Source organism: Mesoplodon densirostris, chromosome 7 (genome assembly GCF_025265405.1).
Source record: "Mesoplodon densirostris isolate mMesDen1 chromosome 7, mMesDen1 primary haplotype, whole genome shotgun sequence".
Lineage (NCBI taxonomy): Eukaryota > Metazoa > Chordata > Mammalia > Artiodactyla > Ziphiidae > Mesoplodon > Mesoplodon densirostris.
The window spans coordinates 8,715,117-8,735,369 of NC_082667.1; the positions used below are offsets into that span (position 1 = coordinate 8,715,117).

At 55.7% G+C, this 20,253-nt stretch overlaps 1 protein-coding gene across 2 annotated transcripts in view; it reads left to right on the plus strand.

Moving 5' to 3' along the window:
- The first annotated feature begins 5,247 nt into the window (after nt 1-5,247).
- Nucleotides 5,248-20,253, plus strand: part of MACROD1 (mono-ADP ribosylhydrolase 1) — a 152,258-nt gene continuing 137,252 nt past the window's right edge. Inside the window, exons 1-3 of one of the 2 annotated variants that reach the window (XM_060104326.1) lie at nt 5,248-5,839; nt 15,879-15,980; nt 16,625-16,741. In XM_060104326.1, coding sequence (XP_059960309.1) covers nt 5,542-5,839; nt 15,879-15,980; nt 16,625-16,741 — 517 coding nt within the window. In that variant the 5' untranslated portion in view covers nt 5,248-5,541. The remainder of the gene's footprint in view (nt 5,840-15,878; nt 15,981-16,624; nt 16,742-20,253) is intronic. The other variant, XM_060104325.1, reaches the window with a different exon arrangement.

Sequence of the window (20,253 nt, forward strand, 5' to 3'; positions counted from 1 at the left end):
ATTTAACATATGAATTTTGGGGGGGGGGAACATGATTCAGCCCATAACAGAGGCATTCACTTTCTATTATGTTGTTAAAATTTGTTACAATGGGGACGTCCCTGGTGGTCCAGTGGTTAACACTCTGTGCTTCCACTGCAGGGGGCATGGGTTTGATCCCTGGTCAGGGAACTAAGATCCCACAGGCTGCACGGTGTGGTGTTGGGTGGGTGAGGGGGCAAAAAAATTTCTTGCACTGAACACTACATTTATTCGAGCTAAATGTCCCCAGAGCATCCACCTCCTTCCCAGGCTTTCTCTGAAGTCAGAGGAGGGGCAGCTAGTGACCTCTGCCAGCCCAGCCAGCTCCAGGGCCCTCTGAGGCCCTTCCCCTGAGGAAGCCAGTATGAGCCCCTCTGGATCACTGGCCAGGTCCTCAGACCCACCCTGAGAGGAAGCAGATGGAGGGGCCTCTACCATGCAGGCCTATGATTTATAGCTACATGTTCTGGACATTTAGTACCTTGTAACCCATCCTTCCCCTTCACACCTCTCAGTTTAACAGCAATATGATATTAGCCAATGAAACAGATAGTAAAATGAAACAGGTAGGTGATAAAATATGAAGAGAGCGCTACAACCTGGATGAAGGGAGGTGCAAAATTGTGATCACACAGCAAAGATGTTAGGGGGACCTGGGAGGTGCAGGGGTTCCTCTACCTGAATGAGGCAGTAAAAAGAAGAAAGATGGCCAGGTAAAATGGGGTAGGGCTAAAACTTGAAAGACCCAGGAAACAGTAATGCACTGGGCTTTAAAATCAAGCCCCTGAGGAGAGGAGTGCACTGCCTTGTGGGTCTCTTTAGATCTGGCAGTTATCCTGGGTCCTGCTCTGGTCTTAAAGACCAGAAGCTGGAAACCCTCACTGTACTGTGGTCCCGCACCTCACTGCATGTTCAGTCTTGCTGAGATGGTGAATCTGCTCCTCTGGGTAGCTTTGCAACCCTAAAAGGTGTGGAAGCCAGAAAAGCAAACCCAGAATCTTGCTACCAGTTTAGGCAGTTTTGTAATCATTGTGCTAATACCTGCATGTTTATTAAATATTTTGAAACATGCATCAGTCTACCCTATTTGATTTGCAGTTTTAATTAGAAAGGAACGAATGGGGCTTCCCTGGTGGCGCGGTGGTTGGGAGTCCACCTGCCGATGCAGGGGACGCGGGTTCGTGACCTGGTCCGGGAGGATCCCACATGCCGCGGAGCGGCTGGGCCCGTGAGCCATGGCCGCTGGGCCTGCGCGTGCGGAGCCTGTGCTCCGCAACGGGAGAGGCCGCGGCAGTGAGAGGCCCGCGTACCACAAAAAAAAAAAAAAAAAAAAAAAAAAGGAATGAATGGGAGACAGCCTGCCGTGATGACTGTAATAATGCCTCCCATCCCTGTATGCCTGCCCTTTGCCATGGGATTTGGCTGCTTCTATGAAGAAATGGAGTCTATTTCTCCACTTCTTGGATTCTGGGCTGGCCTTGTGACTTGCATTGAATGCCGTGACTGTGTGAATTCTGTGCAACACAATGTGGTGAAAGTGATGTAGTGTGACTTCCAAGTCAGGCCTCGAGGCATTTTGAAGCCTCTGCTGACATCCTCTTGGAGCAGGGCTTGAGAGCAGCATGCTGTGAAGATGCCCAGTCTGGCGCAGTGGAGGCCACATGGGGCAGAACCGAGGGGCCTCGCTGACAGCTAGCGCCAATTGCCAGCCACATGAGTGAGGCCGTCCTGGGCCCCCGCCCCAGTTGGTTTGTCAGATGGCTGTGGCCACAGGAGTGACCCAGGCAAGACCAGCAGATGAAACTTCCAGCTCATCCCAGCCTGAACTGCTGATGCAGAGGCCTGGTTGTTATTTTAAGCCAATGAGTTTTCAGTGGTTTATGAGGCAGCAAAAGATAACTGAGACACTATAAAAGGATCTAAGTTCGTAAACGGCGTTTGAATATTTAAGAGAACTGATTTACCATGTTTATAAGTTTAATCTAGTAGTGTATAACAATTGCTAACTGATTAGAAAAAAATATGCTTGGCTTGGGAGGGGAGAATAAGGTGGGAGATGAAGGCATCTTTACCCCCTACTCCCTCCCTGCTTGTAAAGGAAAAAAACAAAAAAAGAAAAAAATATGCTTGTTATATGTGTAAGTCTCTTCTGCTGAGAGTTTGAGGCATTTGAGAGGACCAGCTATTTCAACTCTGTAAAATGTAGTTTAAAATCTATTAGGGAATTTAATTACCTAAGTTTGCAATTGGCATTCATTTTCAGAATTTAATCTGTTGAACCTGTGATTTAATTAAATATTCATCAAAGACTTAGTGAGAGTAATTGTTCTTATTTTTACACAAAAAATAGATTTATAAATAGAAAACTAGATTTGCAAGTTGCATTTGGATGTTTAAGAAAATCTAGTTCTTTTAATTTATAAGTTTAATAAATACAGTATTAATTTAAATACAAGCAGCAGTAGGTAACTTTTCGCTGCATGAGAAAAACCCCTCTCCAACATTAAAAATCCTCAACAGAAAACAGCGGGTGTTACAGCCCCACCAGAAGATTTGGCATTCCACAGACTCCCATGCCTTTGCTTCTGCGGGTCCCTCGGCCTGGAATGCTCCTGACACACATAGACATCTGTGGTATCTGGCAAGATTTTACCTTTTCTAAAAGGTCCAGCTGAAGCTCTGTGAAGAGGTCCTGCCTTGCCAAGTCAGAATCACACTTCTCTGCCTAGACCCATCCGTGTGTGGGGCCCAGGCCTCTCTTAGACCAGACCCTGGTAGGCTATTGTCTGGGACCTTCTCTATCCTGGCTGCCATGTGAGAACAGAGCTGAATCCCAGCAAAAAGAAACAGAAGGACTAGTTCAGATGCTGAGGGTGTCCAGGGTGCTTCCATGGCCTGGCTCTGGGGGACATGGATTTCAGGCTCTGTGCAGAAGGCAGCCTCCTGATAGGCACTGATACTTTCTATGGCTGGGTCCCCTGCCTCTCCTTGTTTCTCCTCCCCAGACTTTGCCGGGAATGGCGTAATAAGCAGAATAATGCCCCCCAAAGGTGTCCACATCCTAGTCCTTGGAGCCTGTGCATATGTTACCTTACATGGCAAAGGGGAATTAAGGTTGATAATCAGCAGACTGTAAATGGGATCATCCTGGATCATCACCGGTGAGTTCAATGTAATCACAAGGGGCCTTGAAAATGGAAGAGAGTCAGAGGGAAAGACCATCAGGGAAGACTGGTCAGTGAGATGGAACATTGCTGGCTTTGAAGATGGAGGAAGGGGCCCACAAGCCAAGGAATGTGGGTGGTGTCTGGAAGCTGGTGCTGACACCTTGATTTTTAGCCTAGTGAGACCGATGTCTGACTTGTATCCTACAGAACTTTAAGAAAATGAATTTTGTTTATTTATTTAAATTTATTTATTTATGTATTTTTTGGCTGCGTTGGGTCTCTGTTGCTGCGCATGGGCTTTTCTCTTGTTGCGGCGAGCGGGGGCTACTCTACGGTGCAGTGCGCGGGCTTCTCATTGGGTGGCTTCTCCTGTTGCAGAGCACAGGCTCTAGGCACGCGGGCTTCAGTAGTTGTGGCACTCAGGCTCAGTAGTTGTGGCTTGCAGGCTCTAGAGCGCAGGCTCAGTAGTTGGGGCGCACAGGATTAGTTGCTCTGCGGCATGTGGAATCTTCCTGGACCAGGGCTCGAACCCATGTCCCCTGCATTGGCAGGCGGATTCTTAACCACTGTGCCACCAGGGAAGCCCCTGTTTATTCTTTAAGCTGCTATATTTATGGGAATTTGTTATAGCAACAACAGGAAGCTAATACACAGTGTCACCCACATACTTCATTGCCTGAATCAGTGACATCTGTGTAATCACTTACCAGACCACAGATAGGAACCAAACCACCTTGACCCAAGCCTGGACTCTGACCCCCATAGGCCATGTTGACCTCGGGCCAGTCCAGGCTTCTCATCTGTGCCCTGGGGCCGTGCTGCCTCACCAGGCTGTGGGGGGCACATAGTGAGTTAGTGGAAGTAGAGCAAATGGGTGTAGAGGGCTTAGCTCAGCGCCAGCTGGTACCTAGTCCCCTGTGAATGGTTGCTGTCCTGGATGCAGTTGGCAAGGCCCTTCTTGCCCTGGTAAGTTATTGGAGAAGCGGCAAATGGTGAGGTGACCTTAGGCCTGGGGGCCTGACTACTGCATCCTGAACTCATCTCGCTGACCTTTTCGGGGAAAGGCGCAGGCCTCGTCGTTGGTAGTCCTGGAGTGTTGGGGGCCCTTGGCCCTTCCTTCCTGTCCCCTGGCTTCTGATCTACCCTCTCTGCCCAAAGGTCTCCCACTGATCCTCTCTTGGGCACCACAGTGGTGCCAGCTGCATCCACAGGGGGGTTCTGTGATCCTCCTCACAGCTCTGTGAAGAGTTATCACCACACTCAGCGTCAGAGAGGCCTGGAGCACAAGGCAGGTGTGCAACCAGTCAGACCTGAGAGCTGTCTTCCTAACATGCAGCTCAAGAAGCAAGGTACAAGGGGCCAGTGTACCCGAGTAAGAACGAGCAAAGCTGGCGCTAAAACCTTCTCTGGAACCCTGGCTTCTTGTCCCAAGTTAAAAAAATATCCACTATGGCGAGTTCCCTGGCCGTCCAGTGGTTACGACTCTGCGCTTCACTGCTGTGGGCCTGGGGTTCAATCCCTGGTCGGGGAACTAAGATCCCGCAAGCCACGGGAGGCGGCCAAAAACAAGCAAAATATCCAGTATCATATTTATCAAATAATGAAATGGTATAGAAAGACATTAAAATATTTATATTAAAATCCATCCTTATAGTCCTTGTAAAAAATTAGGAAAAATATAAAGAAAAAAATCACCCCAATTCTTCCACCGAGAAGGCCACTTGGAACTCTAATTTTCTGCCTTCAAATTACACGATTTCCACCTTTGCCTCCCTAGCTGCTCTAGATTCGGTTCCTGCCGCCGCCGGCTAAGGAGCAGCGCAGCGGTCTGGGGAAAGTCGCCCAACCGGACGTACCCGTTCGCGCCACTCGTCACCTCCCCGCCGCCGGCGGGGACGCGCGGCTCCCGGGGACTGGGGGCGGGGTGGGTCCCGGGTGACCCGCAGGGAGCCGCGCTCGGCTCAGTACGCCCGGCCAGAGGGGCGGAGGCGGGGCCGGGGGCGGGAGGCACCTCCCACCAGGAAGTTGGCGGCGGCCGAGCCAGCCCCAAGAGGAGGCGCACGGCGGCCGCGCAACCCTGCGAGAGCTGGGCTCAGGCGCAGCGCGACCCCGCTGGCCGGGCGGGGCGCGCACGTGTGTATACGAGTGCGGGGGCCCGTCAGCGGGCCGGACTACAAGTTCCAGGGTGCCCAGCGGCGCGCCTGGGTTTTCTGGCCGCGCGGCCCGCTGGTTCCTGAGCAGGTCGCCGCGGGTTGGCACGCGTCACCTGGTTCCCGAGTAAATAAGGGAGAGACTCCCTGAGCACCGTAAATAGAGTCCAAGTGGGCGGGGAGCCGCCCCGCGCCGCCCGCTCATGTCTCTGCGGAGCCGAGTGTCCGGCCGCCTGGCACAGCTGCGCGCGGCGGGGCAGCTGCTCGGCGCTCGGCGCCCCTGGCCCGGCCCCTCGGCGGGTGCCAAGCGGACCCGCAGCACTGCGTGCGGTCCCCCGGCGTCCCTGGGCGCGTACGACCCGCGCGGGCGGACCCCAGCGGGAGTTGGGGCTTGGGGGGCGGCGGCGGTGGGGCGGAGAGCCGGGGTGCGCACCTGGGCCCCCCTGGCCATGGCGGCGAAGGTGGACCTGAGCACCTCCACCGACTGGAAGGAGGCAAAATGTAAGTGTAAGCAGAAGGGGGGCGCGAGGGGCGAGGGCGGCCCTACGTGGGCCTTCTCCGGCTGGACAGCACCCCACCAGCAGCCTCGTCCACCCCAGAGAAGTGGGGAAGTTAAGGTCCTGTGCCCCGGTATGGACCCCCATTAACAGCCACGCCCCCTATGTGCCCAGCCCCATAAACTACTTCACCGCCCCGACCAGGTTCAGGTCCCCAGTGGGGGGCAGTGTGAGGAGGGTGGCCTCACGCCATTGAAATGTGTTGCTGGGCACCCCCAGGGAGCATCCAAGACCTAGTACCTTAATCTGTTGTGCACGAGGGAAACTGAGGCCCAGTGCCAGAGCCAATAGGCCAAGGTCACTTGGAGTTTGCTTCAGGATCTGACAGTAGGCTCTGAACTCCCCGGGTTTTGCATAGTGTGGTTTCTCAAGGGATGGCATTTTAGGCAGAGTGGCAGGGAATGGGCTGAGGGGACAGCTCTGGGGCTGGCATCCCACCTGGTGGGATCAGATAGCCACAAGGAGTGGCTTCCCTGAGCGGGCCGGTTCCACCTCCCCCCACGCCTACGGGGGGGGGGCTGCATCTCTAGGCACGTGGTTTGGTGCCCTTTTGCCCTTAACGTTGGCCTCTGGACACTTGTGAGCACTCTCTGCCTTATTCCTGGGGGACACAGGACAGAGGAGCTTCGGGGCAGGGCAGAGATGGGGCGTTGTGCCTATGAGAACAGTGACCCCCCACCGCCCCCTCCGCCCTCCCCCCCACCCCCCATACCCAGGAGTCAAGCCATTTCCTCCCGCTCTGGGGCAGAGCATGAGTCCTGGTGGGCATGAATCCCAGGGCTGGACTCTGGGCCCGAATAGAGCAGGGAAGGCAGGCAACCTGACCTGCAGAGCCCCAAATAGCCCCGGCTGCCTGTCCAGCTGCCCCTGCCCTTCAGGACCTGCTCCCTGGGCTCTTGCGACCGTTCGGGCTGGATCCCCGTTCAAAAGAACAGGGATAGCAGCTCATTGGCTGGGCCCTTGTGGTGAAGTGGGTTCAGCCAATGGGGTTGGGAAGGCAGGCCTAGGGCTGGCTGTGGTTGGGGGCAAGGGGAAAGCATCCTCTTGGGGTTGGAGGTAGAGTTCAAGATGACTTAACCACTGTCATGAATTGCATTGCCTTCACTGGGATCTTAAAGCACCAGCAGGAAGCACTTGACTTTGCTCCGGGAACACAAGGAGTGCTTGTCAGCCCTTCAGCCCTGGCCCCAGAACACCGTTCAGGGTGGGGAGTGGGGGGCAGGCCCCCTGGTACGGGGACTGTCCCCACAGGGAGCCCTGCTTTCCCTTCTCTGTCAGAGAACAGTAACCCAGGGTGGTGGGAAAGAGAGCTGGGGAGGCCAGGGGCCCAGGCACCTGTGCTGCAGCTGCCATTTTTTCTAGGACCCGGCTCTCCGCCCCTCCCATTCCTGGGTGCCACTGAAAACTTCCAGACCTCATGAAGCTGATGGGTCAGGAATTCCCAGGCTGCTCTCTGCTAGGAGCTGGGATTTCCATTCATTCAGTTCATGTTTATCGAGTGCCTTCTATGTAGCCAGCACTGTTGTGCTGGGGAGACAGGCAAGGACCCTGCCCTCATGGAGCTTAGGGGGAAGAAACAGTAGAGGATGTGATCAAGGCAATGAGACAATGCCAGGTAGAGGTCAGTGCTGCAAAGAAGCCGTGGCCGATGGGGCCACCTGAGTGCCGGTGTCCAGTCAGGGGGCAGTGTGAGGAGGGTGGGCTTGCCCCAGGAACCCCAGCAGTAGGTGTGAAGCCGCCCGCCCCCCAGCAGCCGTTAGGTGGTAGTTTGTGGGGGTGAGACACAGAGACATCTCTGTGTCTTAGTTACCTATTGCTGCATAATAACAGATTACCCAGACACTTGGTGGCTTAAAACAGCAAACATTTATATTATCTCACAGTCTCTGAGGCTCAGGAAGCTGGGAGTAGAAAGCAGGCTCAGGGTTTCTCAGGAGGTTGGCGGGGACTTGGTTAGGGGTGGGGTGAGCCCTTCCCAGATGGCTCACTCCTGTGAGATGGCTGTTGCCCAAATGCCTCATCTAGCCCACATTCAAGGGGAGGGAAATTAGTTTCCACCTTTGTGAGGGAAGAGGATCAAAAAATTTGGGGCATATTTTTAAAACCGCCACACTAAGGGACTGCCTCAACTGGATTCTGCCTCTGATTGGGGTCCAAGCTTTGATCCTTTATTTATTTATTTATTTATTTGGCCACGCTGCTCGGCTTGCAGGATCTCAGTTCTCCGACCAGGGATTGAACACGGGCCCCTAGCAGTGAAAGCGCCGAGTCCTAACCACTGGACGGCCAGGGAATTCCTACAATCAATGTTCATTTACCTAAGTATACTGCTGTGTAACCACTACTTTGATCAATAGGTAGAACATTGCCATTGCCCCATGAGGTTCCTTTGAGCCCCTTTCCAATCAGTACCCCTTACTGCTAATCATTTTTCTATCTATTCATTTTGTTTCTTCTTGAACTTCATATCACCAGAGGCATACACTGTGTCTGGTTCTTTTTACTAATATCTCTGTGATTCGTCCACATTATTGGGTGTACCGACAGTTTGCTCTTTTTTATTGCTGTGTAATATTCCATGGTGTGGATGTACTACAGTTTGTGCACCCAGTCTCCTGTTGATGGGCATTTGGTTTCCAGTTTGGGACTGTTGGGAATAAAGCTGTTGTGAATATCCTTGTACATGTCTTTGATGGACATGTGCTCATCTTTCTGTTGGGGGTATACCTACATAGGCCTCTAAATGCTTGTCTATGCCTGAGATGATCCTCTCTCAAAGACTGGCACATAGTAACCAAACTCACAAGAGACTGATGTATAGTTCAGAGGGTTGAAGTGCAGTTCACACTGGGGAAATGTAATAGCTCTGGGTCTGGAAACTCATGTGAACATGGGCAGGGCCTCCTCTCCCTGTGGAAAAGCCATGTGGAAGCCAATTCATAGTCTTAAGTTTGCTCACCAGCAGGTGTTCTCAACTAGGGAGCTGGTTGAATGATTTTGGAAGCTGATCCCACTGCCCTGGGCAGGCTGGGCAAACTTCCCTGCCAGGGGTGCGCCTACCCACTGAGGATGCCCTTCCCTGGGCGGTTGCTCAGTGTTCCAGTACAAATGCAGTGCTGAGTGCCTGCTCTGGGCCCCAGGTGCAGATGCCTCAGTCCATGGCCCAGCGAGTCCTCTGGACAGATAGCCAAATTCTGCCTGGGTTCTTTTTCCTGGGTTCAAGCTGACTGCCCACTTCTGTGGACCTGTTCTTTCTGTGGACCTATTCTTTCTCTAGGTAAGTAAATACCATCAGGCTGATCTTCCTGGCTAGGAGACATTCAGTCTTTTTGAGAGACCTCTGCAGTATTTGATTTCACTGGCCAGGGGTTAATTTCTATAATTTAATTCCCTCAGTTCTGGAGTGTCTCATTACCACCCACCCCCGCCAGGTTGTGCCTTTTCATCAGAAGATCGTGGAAACAGTCCTACTGTAAGGCAGTTGGGTGTGAGGGGACTTAAGTTCAGGCACTGGGGTATTTGGGGGCTTTGCCACCACAGGAGGGGCCTGGCCTCCAGGAGAAGGGCACAGATCCTCCTTCTGACCTGCGGTAGGGGCAGAGCTGTGTGCTGAAAAAGAGAACAGGCGTTGGTGTCATCAGACGTGGCCAGCCCTGGCACCACTGCTTCCATGCTCCCTGAGCCTCAGTTTCCTCATCTGTAGGATGGCACCAACAGCACCCGATTTGTAGGTTGTGCTGGGATCACATTAGAAACCATTTTGTACACAGTGGCCAAAGGGTCCCCAGTGCCCCCTCCCTTGTCACCCCCCAATGCCCCCCATCCCTTGTCGCCCCTCGGGTCTATCTCCTCTCTCTGCCCTGTTCTGGCCAGGGGGACACTGGGCTTATATAAACTTGTCTTCCCCATGGTCTCAAATGCTAGAACCCTGACCCTCAGGTCCTGAGCCCTGTTTCCTCTCCCTGGTGGCTCAGGATACGGCTCATGTGTTCCAGCCTGTTTGCATGGGGCAGGGCAAAGACAGATTTCAACCCCTGTGGGATTTCATGCAGAGCGGATGATGTATCTGATTCGACTGCCGAACCAGAAAATTTCCCAGGTACACCTGGGAATTGGGTGGGCTTCTCCCACCTGTCTTCTGGGAAGCAGCCTTGGCACGTCCCGGTGCGGCCAGAAGCGAGGGGGTCTGGGAGAGCAGAAAAGCTCCAATGTGCCTCCTGCCGTCTCCCCTTTGCTCGTGCCAGAGGCCTTAACGAGCCCGTGCTCTTGGGGGACGGTGAGAAGTGATTAATGCCTCCACCGCCATGTTCCCAGAGCCCAGCTGTTATCAGCCCTGCCCACCCACCCTTCTTCAGAAGAGGAGCCTCCTTCCGTGCCAGCCTGCCCTCACCTTTCCGAACACCGTCTTGTGAAGTGCCATAAAGACACTTCTTTAAACACATCATTGAATTCCCGTTCGCCCGGTGCACTTTATGGTTCTGACACAGCCTGCTCCCTCCAGCTCGGCTTTCGTGCCCGGGAGCCGCTGAAAGCTTCATCTGGGGTCAGACCTCTCCATCAAAATTTACTGCAAACATCCTTTTACAGCACCTGTCTCACTGAGCTGTGAAATACTCTCGCCTCTCCAAAAAGGAAAGAAAATTAAAACGTATGTTGTACATCTTTTATAAGAAAAATAAAACTCACTTGTGCTTTAAGTCGGCACCTGTCCTTCTGGCAGAGGGAGGTAGCGTGTGTTATAAATGCGTGGGGCATATGCCCACCGTAAGGGTCCTGCTTCTCCTCCTCCCAGAGCGAGTGAGGAGGGCCTGGGGCGGCCCCGCTGATGATGAAGCTGAGGCTGGGAAGAGAGCCCTCCGGTCCTCAGCCGGCTTCTCCTTCCCATAAATCAGAGAGCAGTGCAGCCTGTAGCTCCTTGGGGTCAGTCAGGCTGCAGCCTTGTTCTGGAGATGAGTGAGGACACGGCACCCCACACACTGGCCTCGAGAGGTGTGCGCTTGGGGACCACAGGCCAGAAGGGCAGGCCGACAGGTGTCCCCAAGGTTGGCACCTCGTCAACCGGTAGCTGAGCTGGAATCTCTGACGGTCTTTCTTTGCCGTCTCCGGGAAGCAGAGTCGTGTTTTGGTCTTTGCTGGAGAGAGAGGACTGCGCGGGCTGTGGGTCACTCAGAGCAGACTTCGGGTACTGGGGAGGACAGTGCAGAACAGAGCCCTGGGCTGCGTCCCGCCCTGGCTTCCTTTTGCTTGCCTGTGGCCAGGGCGATTGCTCTACTGATTTTGTAAAGCAAGGTGGTGGCATCTGCCAGGTGGTGTCTGCTCGGGGACCTGAGCCATCTCTGGGCATCCCAGATTAGTTCCGTGGGGTGCCTGGGGCCTGCCCCAGCCAGAGGGACTCCGGTCTTGGGAGTCCTATGGGGTTGGTCTGGGCTCTGGCTGACCAGCCCCTCCAGTGTCACAGTATGGGCCTGCACTCTGGCCACAGGTCCAGCCAGCTCTGAGTACCGGCACTTGGACATGCCAAGGCCTTGGAGGGGGCCTTTGGTCACAGTTGTGCAAGATGATAAACATGGGGACCCAAATAACTTAAAAAGCTCCTGCGCCTGCTTTGCCCCAAGTTGGAAAAATAATGTGTCCCCTCCCAAATTTTGTCTTGTTTTCGTTTGCTCTCTTTGGGCCTTCTTATTTCACACACAGGAAGGAGTGAGTATATCTGATGTGTATATTGCACTCGACAGCTTCCTCTGTGTTTTCGCAGCCAATCTTCTTGTTCACAGCAAGCTTGGGTGCCACGGAAGGCTGGCCTTGTCCTTATTCTAGAGATGAGAAAACTGAGGCTGAGAGGGTGAGCACCTTGCCCATGAACATGATGGTGGGAGGTCATGAGCCCAAACCTGGGGGGACCAAGGAGCAAGAGCGGAATCAAAACCCCAGCAGCGGCCGGGCCATGGGCCAGCAAACGCCTCAGACAAGCCGGGGGAGGCTGCCAGAGCCTTGCTTTTGCTCTCCCATCCAGCTGTTCTAGATTTCTCTCCATTTCCCCACCCGAATGCTCTCTCCGACCTCAGGGCTTTTGCACGCGTTGTTCCCTCCTCCCGGAAGACCCTGTTCTGTTAGCAAACTTGCCCGCAACCTTCAGGTCTCAGCTCCTTGGTTCATTGAGTCATCCCACAGATGCCCAGGGACACTCACACATGCTTTATGCTGTGCCAGGTGCTGGGACTCCAACATAAACATGACATATCCCCATATGGCCAAGGTCAAGCAAAGCACAGATGGTAGGGGAGGCAGCTGCTCTGGGAGGGGGAGGGCAGTGAGGAGGGAACTGTAAAGGAAGACCAGGCAGGAGGCACAGCAGGTACAAGGGCCCTGAGGCGGGAAACAGCTTGGCTGTTGGGGGAACTGAAAGGCTGAAGGCTGTGGGCAGGGTGAAGTGCAGTGGGGAGGGTAGCACGGGAGGAGGTTGGGAAAGAGGCAGGCTCTCCAAGCCCTGGCAAGGACTTGGAGTTTGAACTGAGCTTCACACAGAGAGACAGCTTCCATCTGACTTCTGTCCCTAATATCTCTGGGCTGCTGTGTTAGGAACAGACCACAGGGTGGACACAGGGAGTCAGCTGGCTGGGGAGTGGGGAGGCGCTTCCACAGGGGTCTAGGGAGCAATCAATGATGGAGGCTTAGCCCTGGTGGGAGTAGCAGAAGGCATGGTGTCTGTGGTGTTGGGGGGATAAATCTAACAGCCTGCAGATGGATGGAAGAGGGAAGAAGAGAAAGGAAAGACCCTTGGTTTGGGGCCCCAGCAAAGTCTGGGGCCGTTCACTGAGAAGGAGGAAGGATAGAGAGGTCAGAAGTTCAGCTCTGCACACAGAGGATTTGGGGATGAGAGCAGGCTGTGGGCCTTGGGGAGCAGATGCTCGGAAGAGGTGAGGGGCTGGAGGTGCAGCCTTGGGATCATGAGTGTTTTCGAATGATGTGAAAACCCAGGGAGAGGGTGTAGATTAAGGAAAAGGGGAGGCAGCAAGGAGGCTGAGAAGGGGGGCCGGTGAGCAGCCTGGGATCGGAAGTTGGGGGTCCTGAGAAGAAAGAAGGGGTTGGGGGTGCTGAGCGTACAGGGGAAGCCAGGAAGGGCCACTGCATAAGGACAGGTGGCCAGTGTGGTGCCTCTGACCTTGGCCTTGATGGAGAGGTGGGGTCGGGGGGAGGAGGAAGTGGAGACAGCGCGTGTAGACAGTGGAGTGAGGCAGAGAAACCTGGCCACAGCTACAGCGTGTGGAATGCGTGGTTGAGGGAGGGTTTTGTTTTAAAAGCCAGGGTACACCAGAAGGTGTTTGAGGGCAGGCAGGACAGTCCAGTGGAGGGGGAGCCGCAGGAGTGAGCCCTTGGGGAGGTGAGCTGGGCGGCCTCGGCTGGGAGGAAGGACCTTCGTGCCCAGTGACCTGAGGGAGGGAGAACGAGATATGGGCAGGTGTGGGGGGTGCTCCCGCCCTGGTGGGAGGGGGAGGCAGCCTCCACTGGATGGATGGCCGGGAGGACAAACAGAGGAGCCTTGGGAGAGGGAGAAGGGGGAGGGGGCACCCACTTCCAAAGGAGAAGCTGGAGTGGCCACCTGGGGAAGATGAAGAATTTAGAGGGAGCCTCTGCTTGGTTGGTAGGAGCTTCTTGAGCGATTTGCAGCTCCTGGGGCAGACCAGAGAAACTGGGGGTACCTCTTCCAGGAAGCTGTCCCAGACCTCACCTCGCCTCCCAGGTGTGGTGCATGGTGGGTGCTCAGTAAATATCTGTTAACTGACTGATCTGTATTCAGACTGCCAGGGAGAGGCAGAGTCTGGATGGAGCCGAGCCTGTTCTTTGCTTGGTGGTACCGTCTGCCGGCAGCTGAGTGCTTTGTTTTGTGCCCAACTAAGCCTGTTCTGCTTCTTATTTAACGCGAGGGAGCTTTCTGTGCCCCCATTTTACAGAAGAAGACAAGCAAGGCTTGGAGAAGTGCTTCAGTTCCTTCAAATACCAGCACCATCCCCCCACCGCCACCCCCCCAACACACAAAGAAAGGAGCATTTAAAGTAGGAGCTCTTGGCCTGTTTCTCAGATCATGGGGAGGGCAGACCCTTGAGAAGGAGGCTGGGAAATGGGTTGTGAGCATCCAGGGACTCTAGTGACAGAGGGGACTGTCCACGCTGGGTACCATCCACGCTGGATACCCTTGCCTCTTAGAAAGAATGAGAATGACACTGCTGTGGGGGGATTCTTAATCTCTACCTGGTGGAAGCATTTTTAATCTGATTTGGGTGCCCCTGGGACGAGGTGCCCCTGTCTCCCCTCAGCATCGTTCTCCCCCTGTGCTTGCCGCCTGCCCCACACCCTGGATTGCACCCACCCAGAACCTCGAACATGCTGTTCCGGTTGGTGGAACACCCTTCCCTACTCTGGCTACCTCTCAGTCCTCTTCCCAGTCTCTGCTAAGCCCCCCTGGACTGGGGTTCCGGCTACCTCCTCTCCCAGTCCCCGAGCGTCCCTTCCATAGCACTTGGAATTTGGATTGCTTGCTTGATTGGGTAAAGCCTGGTCAGTCTCTGTCTCCCCTGCTGCATTATAAATTCACGAGGGCCAGGACCACGTCTGCATTGCTGGGGGTTGGATCCCCAGCACCACGTGTAGGACCTGCGTGTGATGGGTGTTTAGGGAAGGGGGAGGGAAGTGGCTGCCGGAGAGTGTGGTTCTATCTTGAGCTGGAGTTGGTGTAAGCAGATTCAAGGTGTAACGAGCTTTTTGTAATAATTCCCTACAGTGTTGAGCTGGACTGTGAACGGGGCCCTTTCCAGGCTCCTCGGGCATCTTGAGCAGAGGCTTGGATGGACTGACTTTGGCAGGGCAAAGGCACATGTGGGGGACCCACCTGTCTCTTGAATATCTGTCCGTCTCTGCCTTTCCACAGAAGGCTCCAGCAGGCGGACCCTACCTCTCCCCCTACCCCCTCTAATTGCCCTCCTACCTCTGCACATTTTCTGATGATTTTTGGGTTCCTTGACTGTGGTCTTTCCTCTTTGTTGTCTCCCCCTCCCCTGGTGGTCACTGGGGGCTGCTCATCTGGGGAGTGTGTGGTGGAGGAGGACAAGGCCCGGCTGAGAGCCAGGCTGCCCTGGTGGTCTCAGGCCGGCAGGGGGAGCCCACGAGCCGCGAGCCTGGACTGCTGCTCTGGAGAGAGGCTTCCCTGCCTGGGGCCACCCAAAGGGAAGACCAGGCCCAGCAGGGGAACCAGCCTGGGTGGACCCAAAATCTGTGAGTGGATGGGGGGCCTGGCTTCCCACTCACTAGCTGTATGACCACGGGTGGCTTCCTGACCTTCCTGAGCCTGTTTCTTTATCTGTAAAATGGGGACAATTCCAGCCACTCCCTTGATTCATGACTCACCCCAGCGGGCATCTCTCCGCGGGGAGCCCTCTGCCAATGCAGGGGGTTTGTCACAAATGGGCACCAGACCCGCTTGGTCCTGTGGCTCTTTGAGGAGCATGGGTGTCCCGGTTCCCTGTGTCCTGCTGCCTACAAATAACGACGATGATGATGTAACTGATCGATGATGTAACTGATTCAGTGCCGCCGACCTGCCTGGCCTTAGCATGTATGAGTAAGCTTGAAATTAGTCTACAAGGGCTGTCTTGAAGATATTTGGGACCCAGAGGTGTGGACGCAACTAGAAAGTGGCAGAGTTGAATTCTGAACTCAGGTCTGTGGTGCCTGCAAGACACCCTCCACCTCCATGGGCCTCAATTTCCCCTCCTAACAAAGAGGGCACAGCAAGATCTTCTAGGGGACCCTCCTTCTGTGCCCCTCCCCGTGTGCTTGCGGGAAGGATGGGCATGCAGGGCTTCTTTGGATGAGGCGAGCATCCCCGTGAGGACAGGGGACCCGTGGGCGGTGGGGAGGCCCCCCGGACTGCTCCTCTCCCTGCCCACCTGACTCTCGTGCCCACCCCCCACCCCTCGCCCCTGCAGCGTTTCTGAAGGGCCTGAGTGACAAGCAGCGGGAGGAGCATTACTTCTGCCGGGACTTCGTCCGGCTGAAGAAGATCCCGACGTGGAAGGAGGCGGCGAAAGGTAGGCCCTGCGCTGGGCGGCCCAGCTGTCTGGGTGGTGTGTGGCCCTTTCAGGCCCATATCTTGGGAGAATCATAAAGACAAGGCCAAGAAGGAGAATGGCGGCAGCATTTATGAGCGCTTGCTATGTGTGGGGCCCTTTGCAGTGTCACCACATTTAATTATTAACACAGCCTGAGGCAGGTTCGGTTTTTATCCCCATTATACCGTTGGGAAACTGAGCCTTAGACCTGCAATCCCATGGCCGCTGGAGCTGGGATTTGCTGCTTGGTGTAGCGGCCTGCAGTGCGGCGTCCTGGTGAGCACGTAGGCCCTGCGAATTTCAGGCCTGGTAACCGGGAACCCAGGCCAAGTTACTTAACCCTCCTAGGCCTCAGTTACCTAGTGTGTAAAATGGGGATGGATGGCATTGATATTCTAGCTGTGTGCAACGTTGTGAAGATTCAAGGAGATGAGTGTGTGCTGCACACAGTAGGTGCTTAGTCAGTGTGGGCTGTCATTACCGTGTCATCGGTCCTCGCATGGCACATTGCCTCTGGAGGTGGAGGGCAGTTGATGGCGGCTTGCCTGACTGGTGGCCACTGGTGGGTCACTCTGCAGTGGGGACCTCTCTGTGACCCCACCCCCGGCCTCTGCTTGTTCCAGGGGTGACCGTGAAGGTGGAGGAGCCCAAGTACAAGAAGGACAAGCAGCTCAACGAGAAGATCTCCCTGTTCCGAGGCGATATCACCAAGCTGGAGGTGGACGCCATCGTCAACGCCGGTGAGTGAGGGCTTCTGGCCAGCCTGAGCCAGAGACCTGGGTAGCCACCTTGTCACTGTGCCAGGCACGCGTGGATGCCACCTGGCTCCAGTGAGGCTCGGGTGGCTGGGTGAGGGTGGCCTGCTGGCGCCACGAGAGCCCAGCGTGTCGGCAGCGTGGACTCCTCTGCCCTTGAAACCCTGACCTGCTGTGTCAGGGGCGCCTTGGCTGAGCTGCCTTGAAGCTCTGAGACCCGTTAGCGGCTGGTAAGGGAGAGAGCTCTGCTGGAATTGCGCCGTACTGCCCTGCCAGGAAGGCGGTGGCCAGATGGGGTGGTCCGACCTTGGGGGCTGCAGATGCCCCTGACCACTGCTTTCCTTCCTCCGCCTCCTGCCCTCCCAGCCCCCCTTCTAACTGGGGTGGGCGAGGGAGCATGTTGGGGAGCATGTCAGAAGAAGGGTGGGGGCAGAGGCCGCTGCACCCCTGTCAGCTTCCTGCAACGGCTCTTGCTGGCTGGGCAGTTTATTGTGATGAGTTGAGGAGTCTGCTGTGTCTCTCCCCTCTTGGCAGAGGGAGGAAGGTGGCGGCTCTCCTCCCAGGCGGTGGTTGTCTGGCTGAGGTCAGGAGGGGTGTGTCAAGGGCTGGTCAAGCCCAGCAGGTGCTCAGGTGGTTCACAGGACAAGGGCGAGTGGGGGCCGAGTCCCCCACTGTGGTTGCCAAGTGTCACAGGACGGAGCCTCCTCCTTGGAGGAAGGTTCGCAGACCTGGGCAGACCCCCTTGTCTTGGGTTCCGACTCACAGGGAAACTCCACTGTGCTAGCCCCTCCCCACCTGCGCAGTCTCAGGTGCTCCCAGGAGCGTCTCAAATCTCCTTCATCGCACCCTTGGGCTTGCAGCCATTGGCTGACCCCAGTGCTGGCCAGGGCGTGGAGTGGCCAAGTGACTCTGGGTCTTGGTGGTGCCCATGCTGGTCTTGCTAAGCGACTGGGCTTGAGAGACCAGGGGAGAGGTGGCCGCTCATCCGCTCTGGGCCCGCTTGTCTGTGATCTGGGTTGCATTTCCGGCAGTGGCATTGCTCTGCACGTCTCCCCACTGATGTTCGCAGAACTGTGTGGTCACAGGGGTGTTCCCTCCCCGCCATTGCCTATTTCAGCGCACAGGTGACCAGTCACAGGTAAGGCAGGAGTTCTGACTCAGAGCAGGGGGTGGTGGGGTCCCCTTTGGATTTCTGCTGGTGCTTCCTCTGATGTGTTTCTCTTGGGCCACTAGGATGGTGGGTAGCAGCGAGGTCCCCATCTGGGGAGACACGGTGCTAAGACAAGTCAAGTCACAGTGGCCCAGGAGAGAAGGGTATTCTTGCTGCCTGGACCCCAGAGGGATGGCCTGGGGTGGAAGGACCAAGCCTTGGGGCCGGGGCTGAGGGGACATTGCCACAGGCCTGCGAGGCTGCCCTACCTAGTGCCCTTGGCCCTGTCAGTCACTGGCAAGGGTGTGGGAGGCGCCCCGCTGGTCCTTTTTTTTTTTTAATAAATTTATTTATTTTATTTATTTATTTTTGGCTGTGTTGGGTCTTCGTTGCTGCGCACGGGCTTCCTCTAGTTGTGGCGAGCGGGGGCTACTCTTGGTTGCAGTGAGCGTGCTTCTCATTGCAGTGGCTTCTCTTGTTGCGGAGCACGGGCTCTAGGCACGAGGGCTTCAGTAGTTGTGGCGCACGGGCTTAGTTGCTCCGTGGCATGTGGGATCCTCCCGGACCAGGGCTCGAACCTGTGTGCCCTGCATTGGCAGGTGGATTCTTAACCACTGTGCCACCAGGGAAGTCCCCCCGCTGGTACTTTTCTTCCTGAGCTGCAAAGTGGCCAGAGGGAAAAGTGGGGCATCTTATCACCTCCTTCACAGCCAGGTTGATGGTTGGCGGCCAGGAGGGGGGTGTGGGGACCGAGGCAGGGTGTGGGCAGAATGCAGATGGAGTGGTGTGGGGGCTCTGGAGCCTGCGCGCGGGGCTGCAGGCATGATTAATGGCTCTTCCTAAGTGCCCTTGTGCCCGGCCAGACTCTGAGTGCAGCAGCCCTGTCAGCCTCTCATGCTCTCAGGGAAGCCCTTTGGTCCTGGCTTCATTTGATTCGCCAGGGCTGGGCGTGGCAGTGTTTGCTGTGTCTTTCTGGGGACTCCCCTTCTCCATGTACCTGCCTGGGCTTGCATGATGGGAATGGTGGGAAGCCCACCCATTGGATAGTTGGGGATATTAGGGTCTGATGCCCATGAACAGTGATGCTCACGCAGCACCTGGCATGAACAGAGCCCTCGGCACCTACCGCTGTGTCGGCGCTAGAATTGATGCCAGCGGCGCCACTGGACGTCAACCCTGGCCCAGGGATGCCAAAGGATCCTGGTACCTCCTACAAATGCGCAGCTATGCCTCCCCCTGCCTGCCTCAGTTGACTAAATACCTCCTGGTGTGTCTTCCCTGGATCTCCTTTGTTTCTAGAAAGAGTCTCATAGCAGGGAGGACCCAGAACCTGCCTGGAACCCCAAAAAACGGCTGAGGCGGGCCCTGGATCCAGAGCTCCCACACAGAGCCTGCATCCCCTGCGGACCCTCCCTGCAGGTTTTCCCAGCCCGGTGTTTGGGTGGCCTTGGCACTAATCAGACCTCGGGGGTCTTTGGTGGTTTTGGTACCCTTCAGCATCCTCCCTGGGCCCTCCCAACCATGGCCTGGGGCCGCCGCCCACCAGGGGGCAGCAGAGATTGCGGTTCCTGCGCGCAGCAGAGCCCGTAAATCAGCCTGTTTATTAGCGGCATAAAAGTCGCGGCAACGCGGGGCTTTTCAGGGCTGCATAAATCTGGTCTGTGCCTCGTGAAACCCACATGTGCTTAATTCATATGTAAAGTTTCAAGCAGGAAGAGAATACGTGTCCATTAAATTCTATTTGACTTGATTATAATCATTAGCCCTGAATAATTGCTTCTCAGCGCCGACCGGGGAGCCACCACAATGAGGAAAAGGAGCGAGCAATTATCTCGGGGTGGGAATTTTTTAATTTTTATTTTTGAAGTCAGGGGCAGTGTTGGTCCCGCCAGGGTCTGTGGCCCATGGGGAGTCGTGTGGGTCGGACAGGGCTGGGGGCTTGAGGTCCACTGTGGAGCTTCTGGATTTTCTCAGGACGGGGTGGGGGGCGGGGAGTCTCTCTTTGTCCCTGAGGCCAGATGGGGAAGGGTAGGGAAGATGCCATCGCTGCCTGGGCCTTGCTCCAGCTGCAGGGACCATGGAGGGGGAGGCCTGCAGGGGGCTGGGAAGGGCCTGTGCGAGAAAGGGATCAGCACCCCAGAACCCCTCCATCCTGAAGAGCTGTGGCTAGGGGGTGTCTCCAGCCACGCAGGCGCTCTTCCCATCCCTAGGGAGGACCCTGGGGGTCCTTGGAGAGGGCAGGGGCCGGGTGTCCTCCCTTCCTGCCCCCTTCACTTCTCCCCTCCCCGCAGAGTGACTCCACCCACAGCCTCGCTCAGGACTTTGGAAAATCAGACTCAGTTTCCCA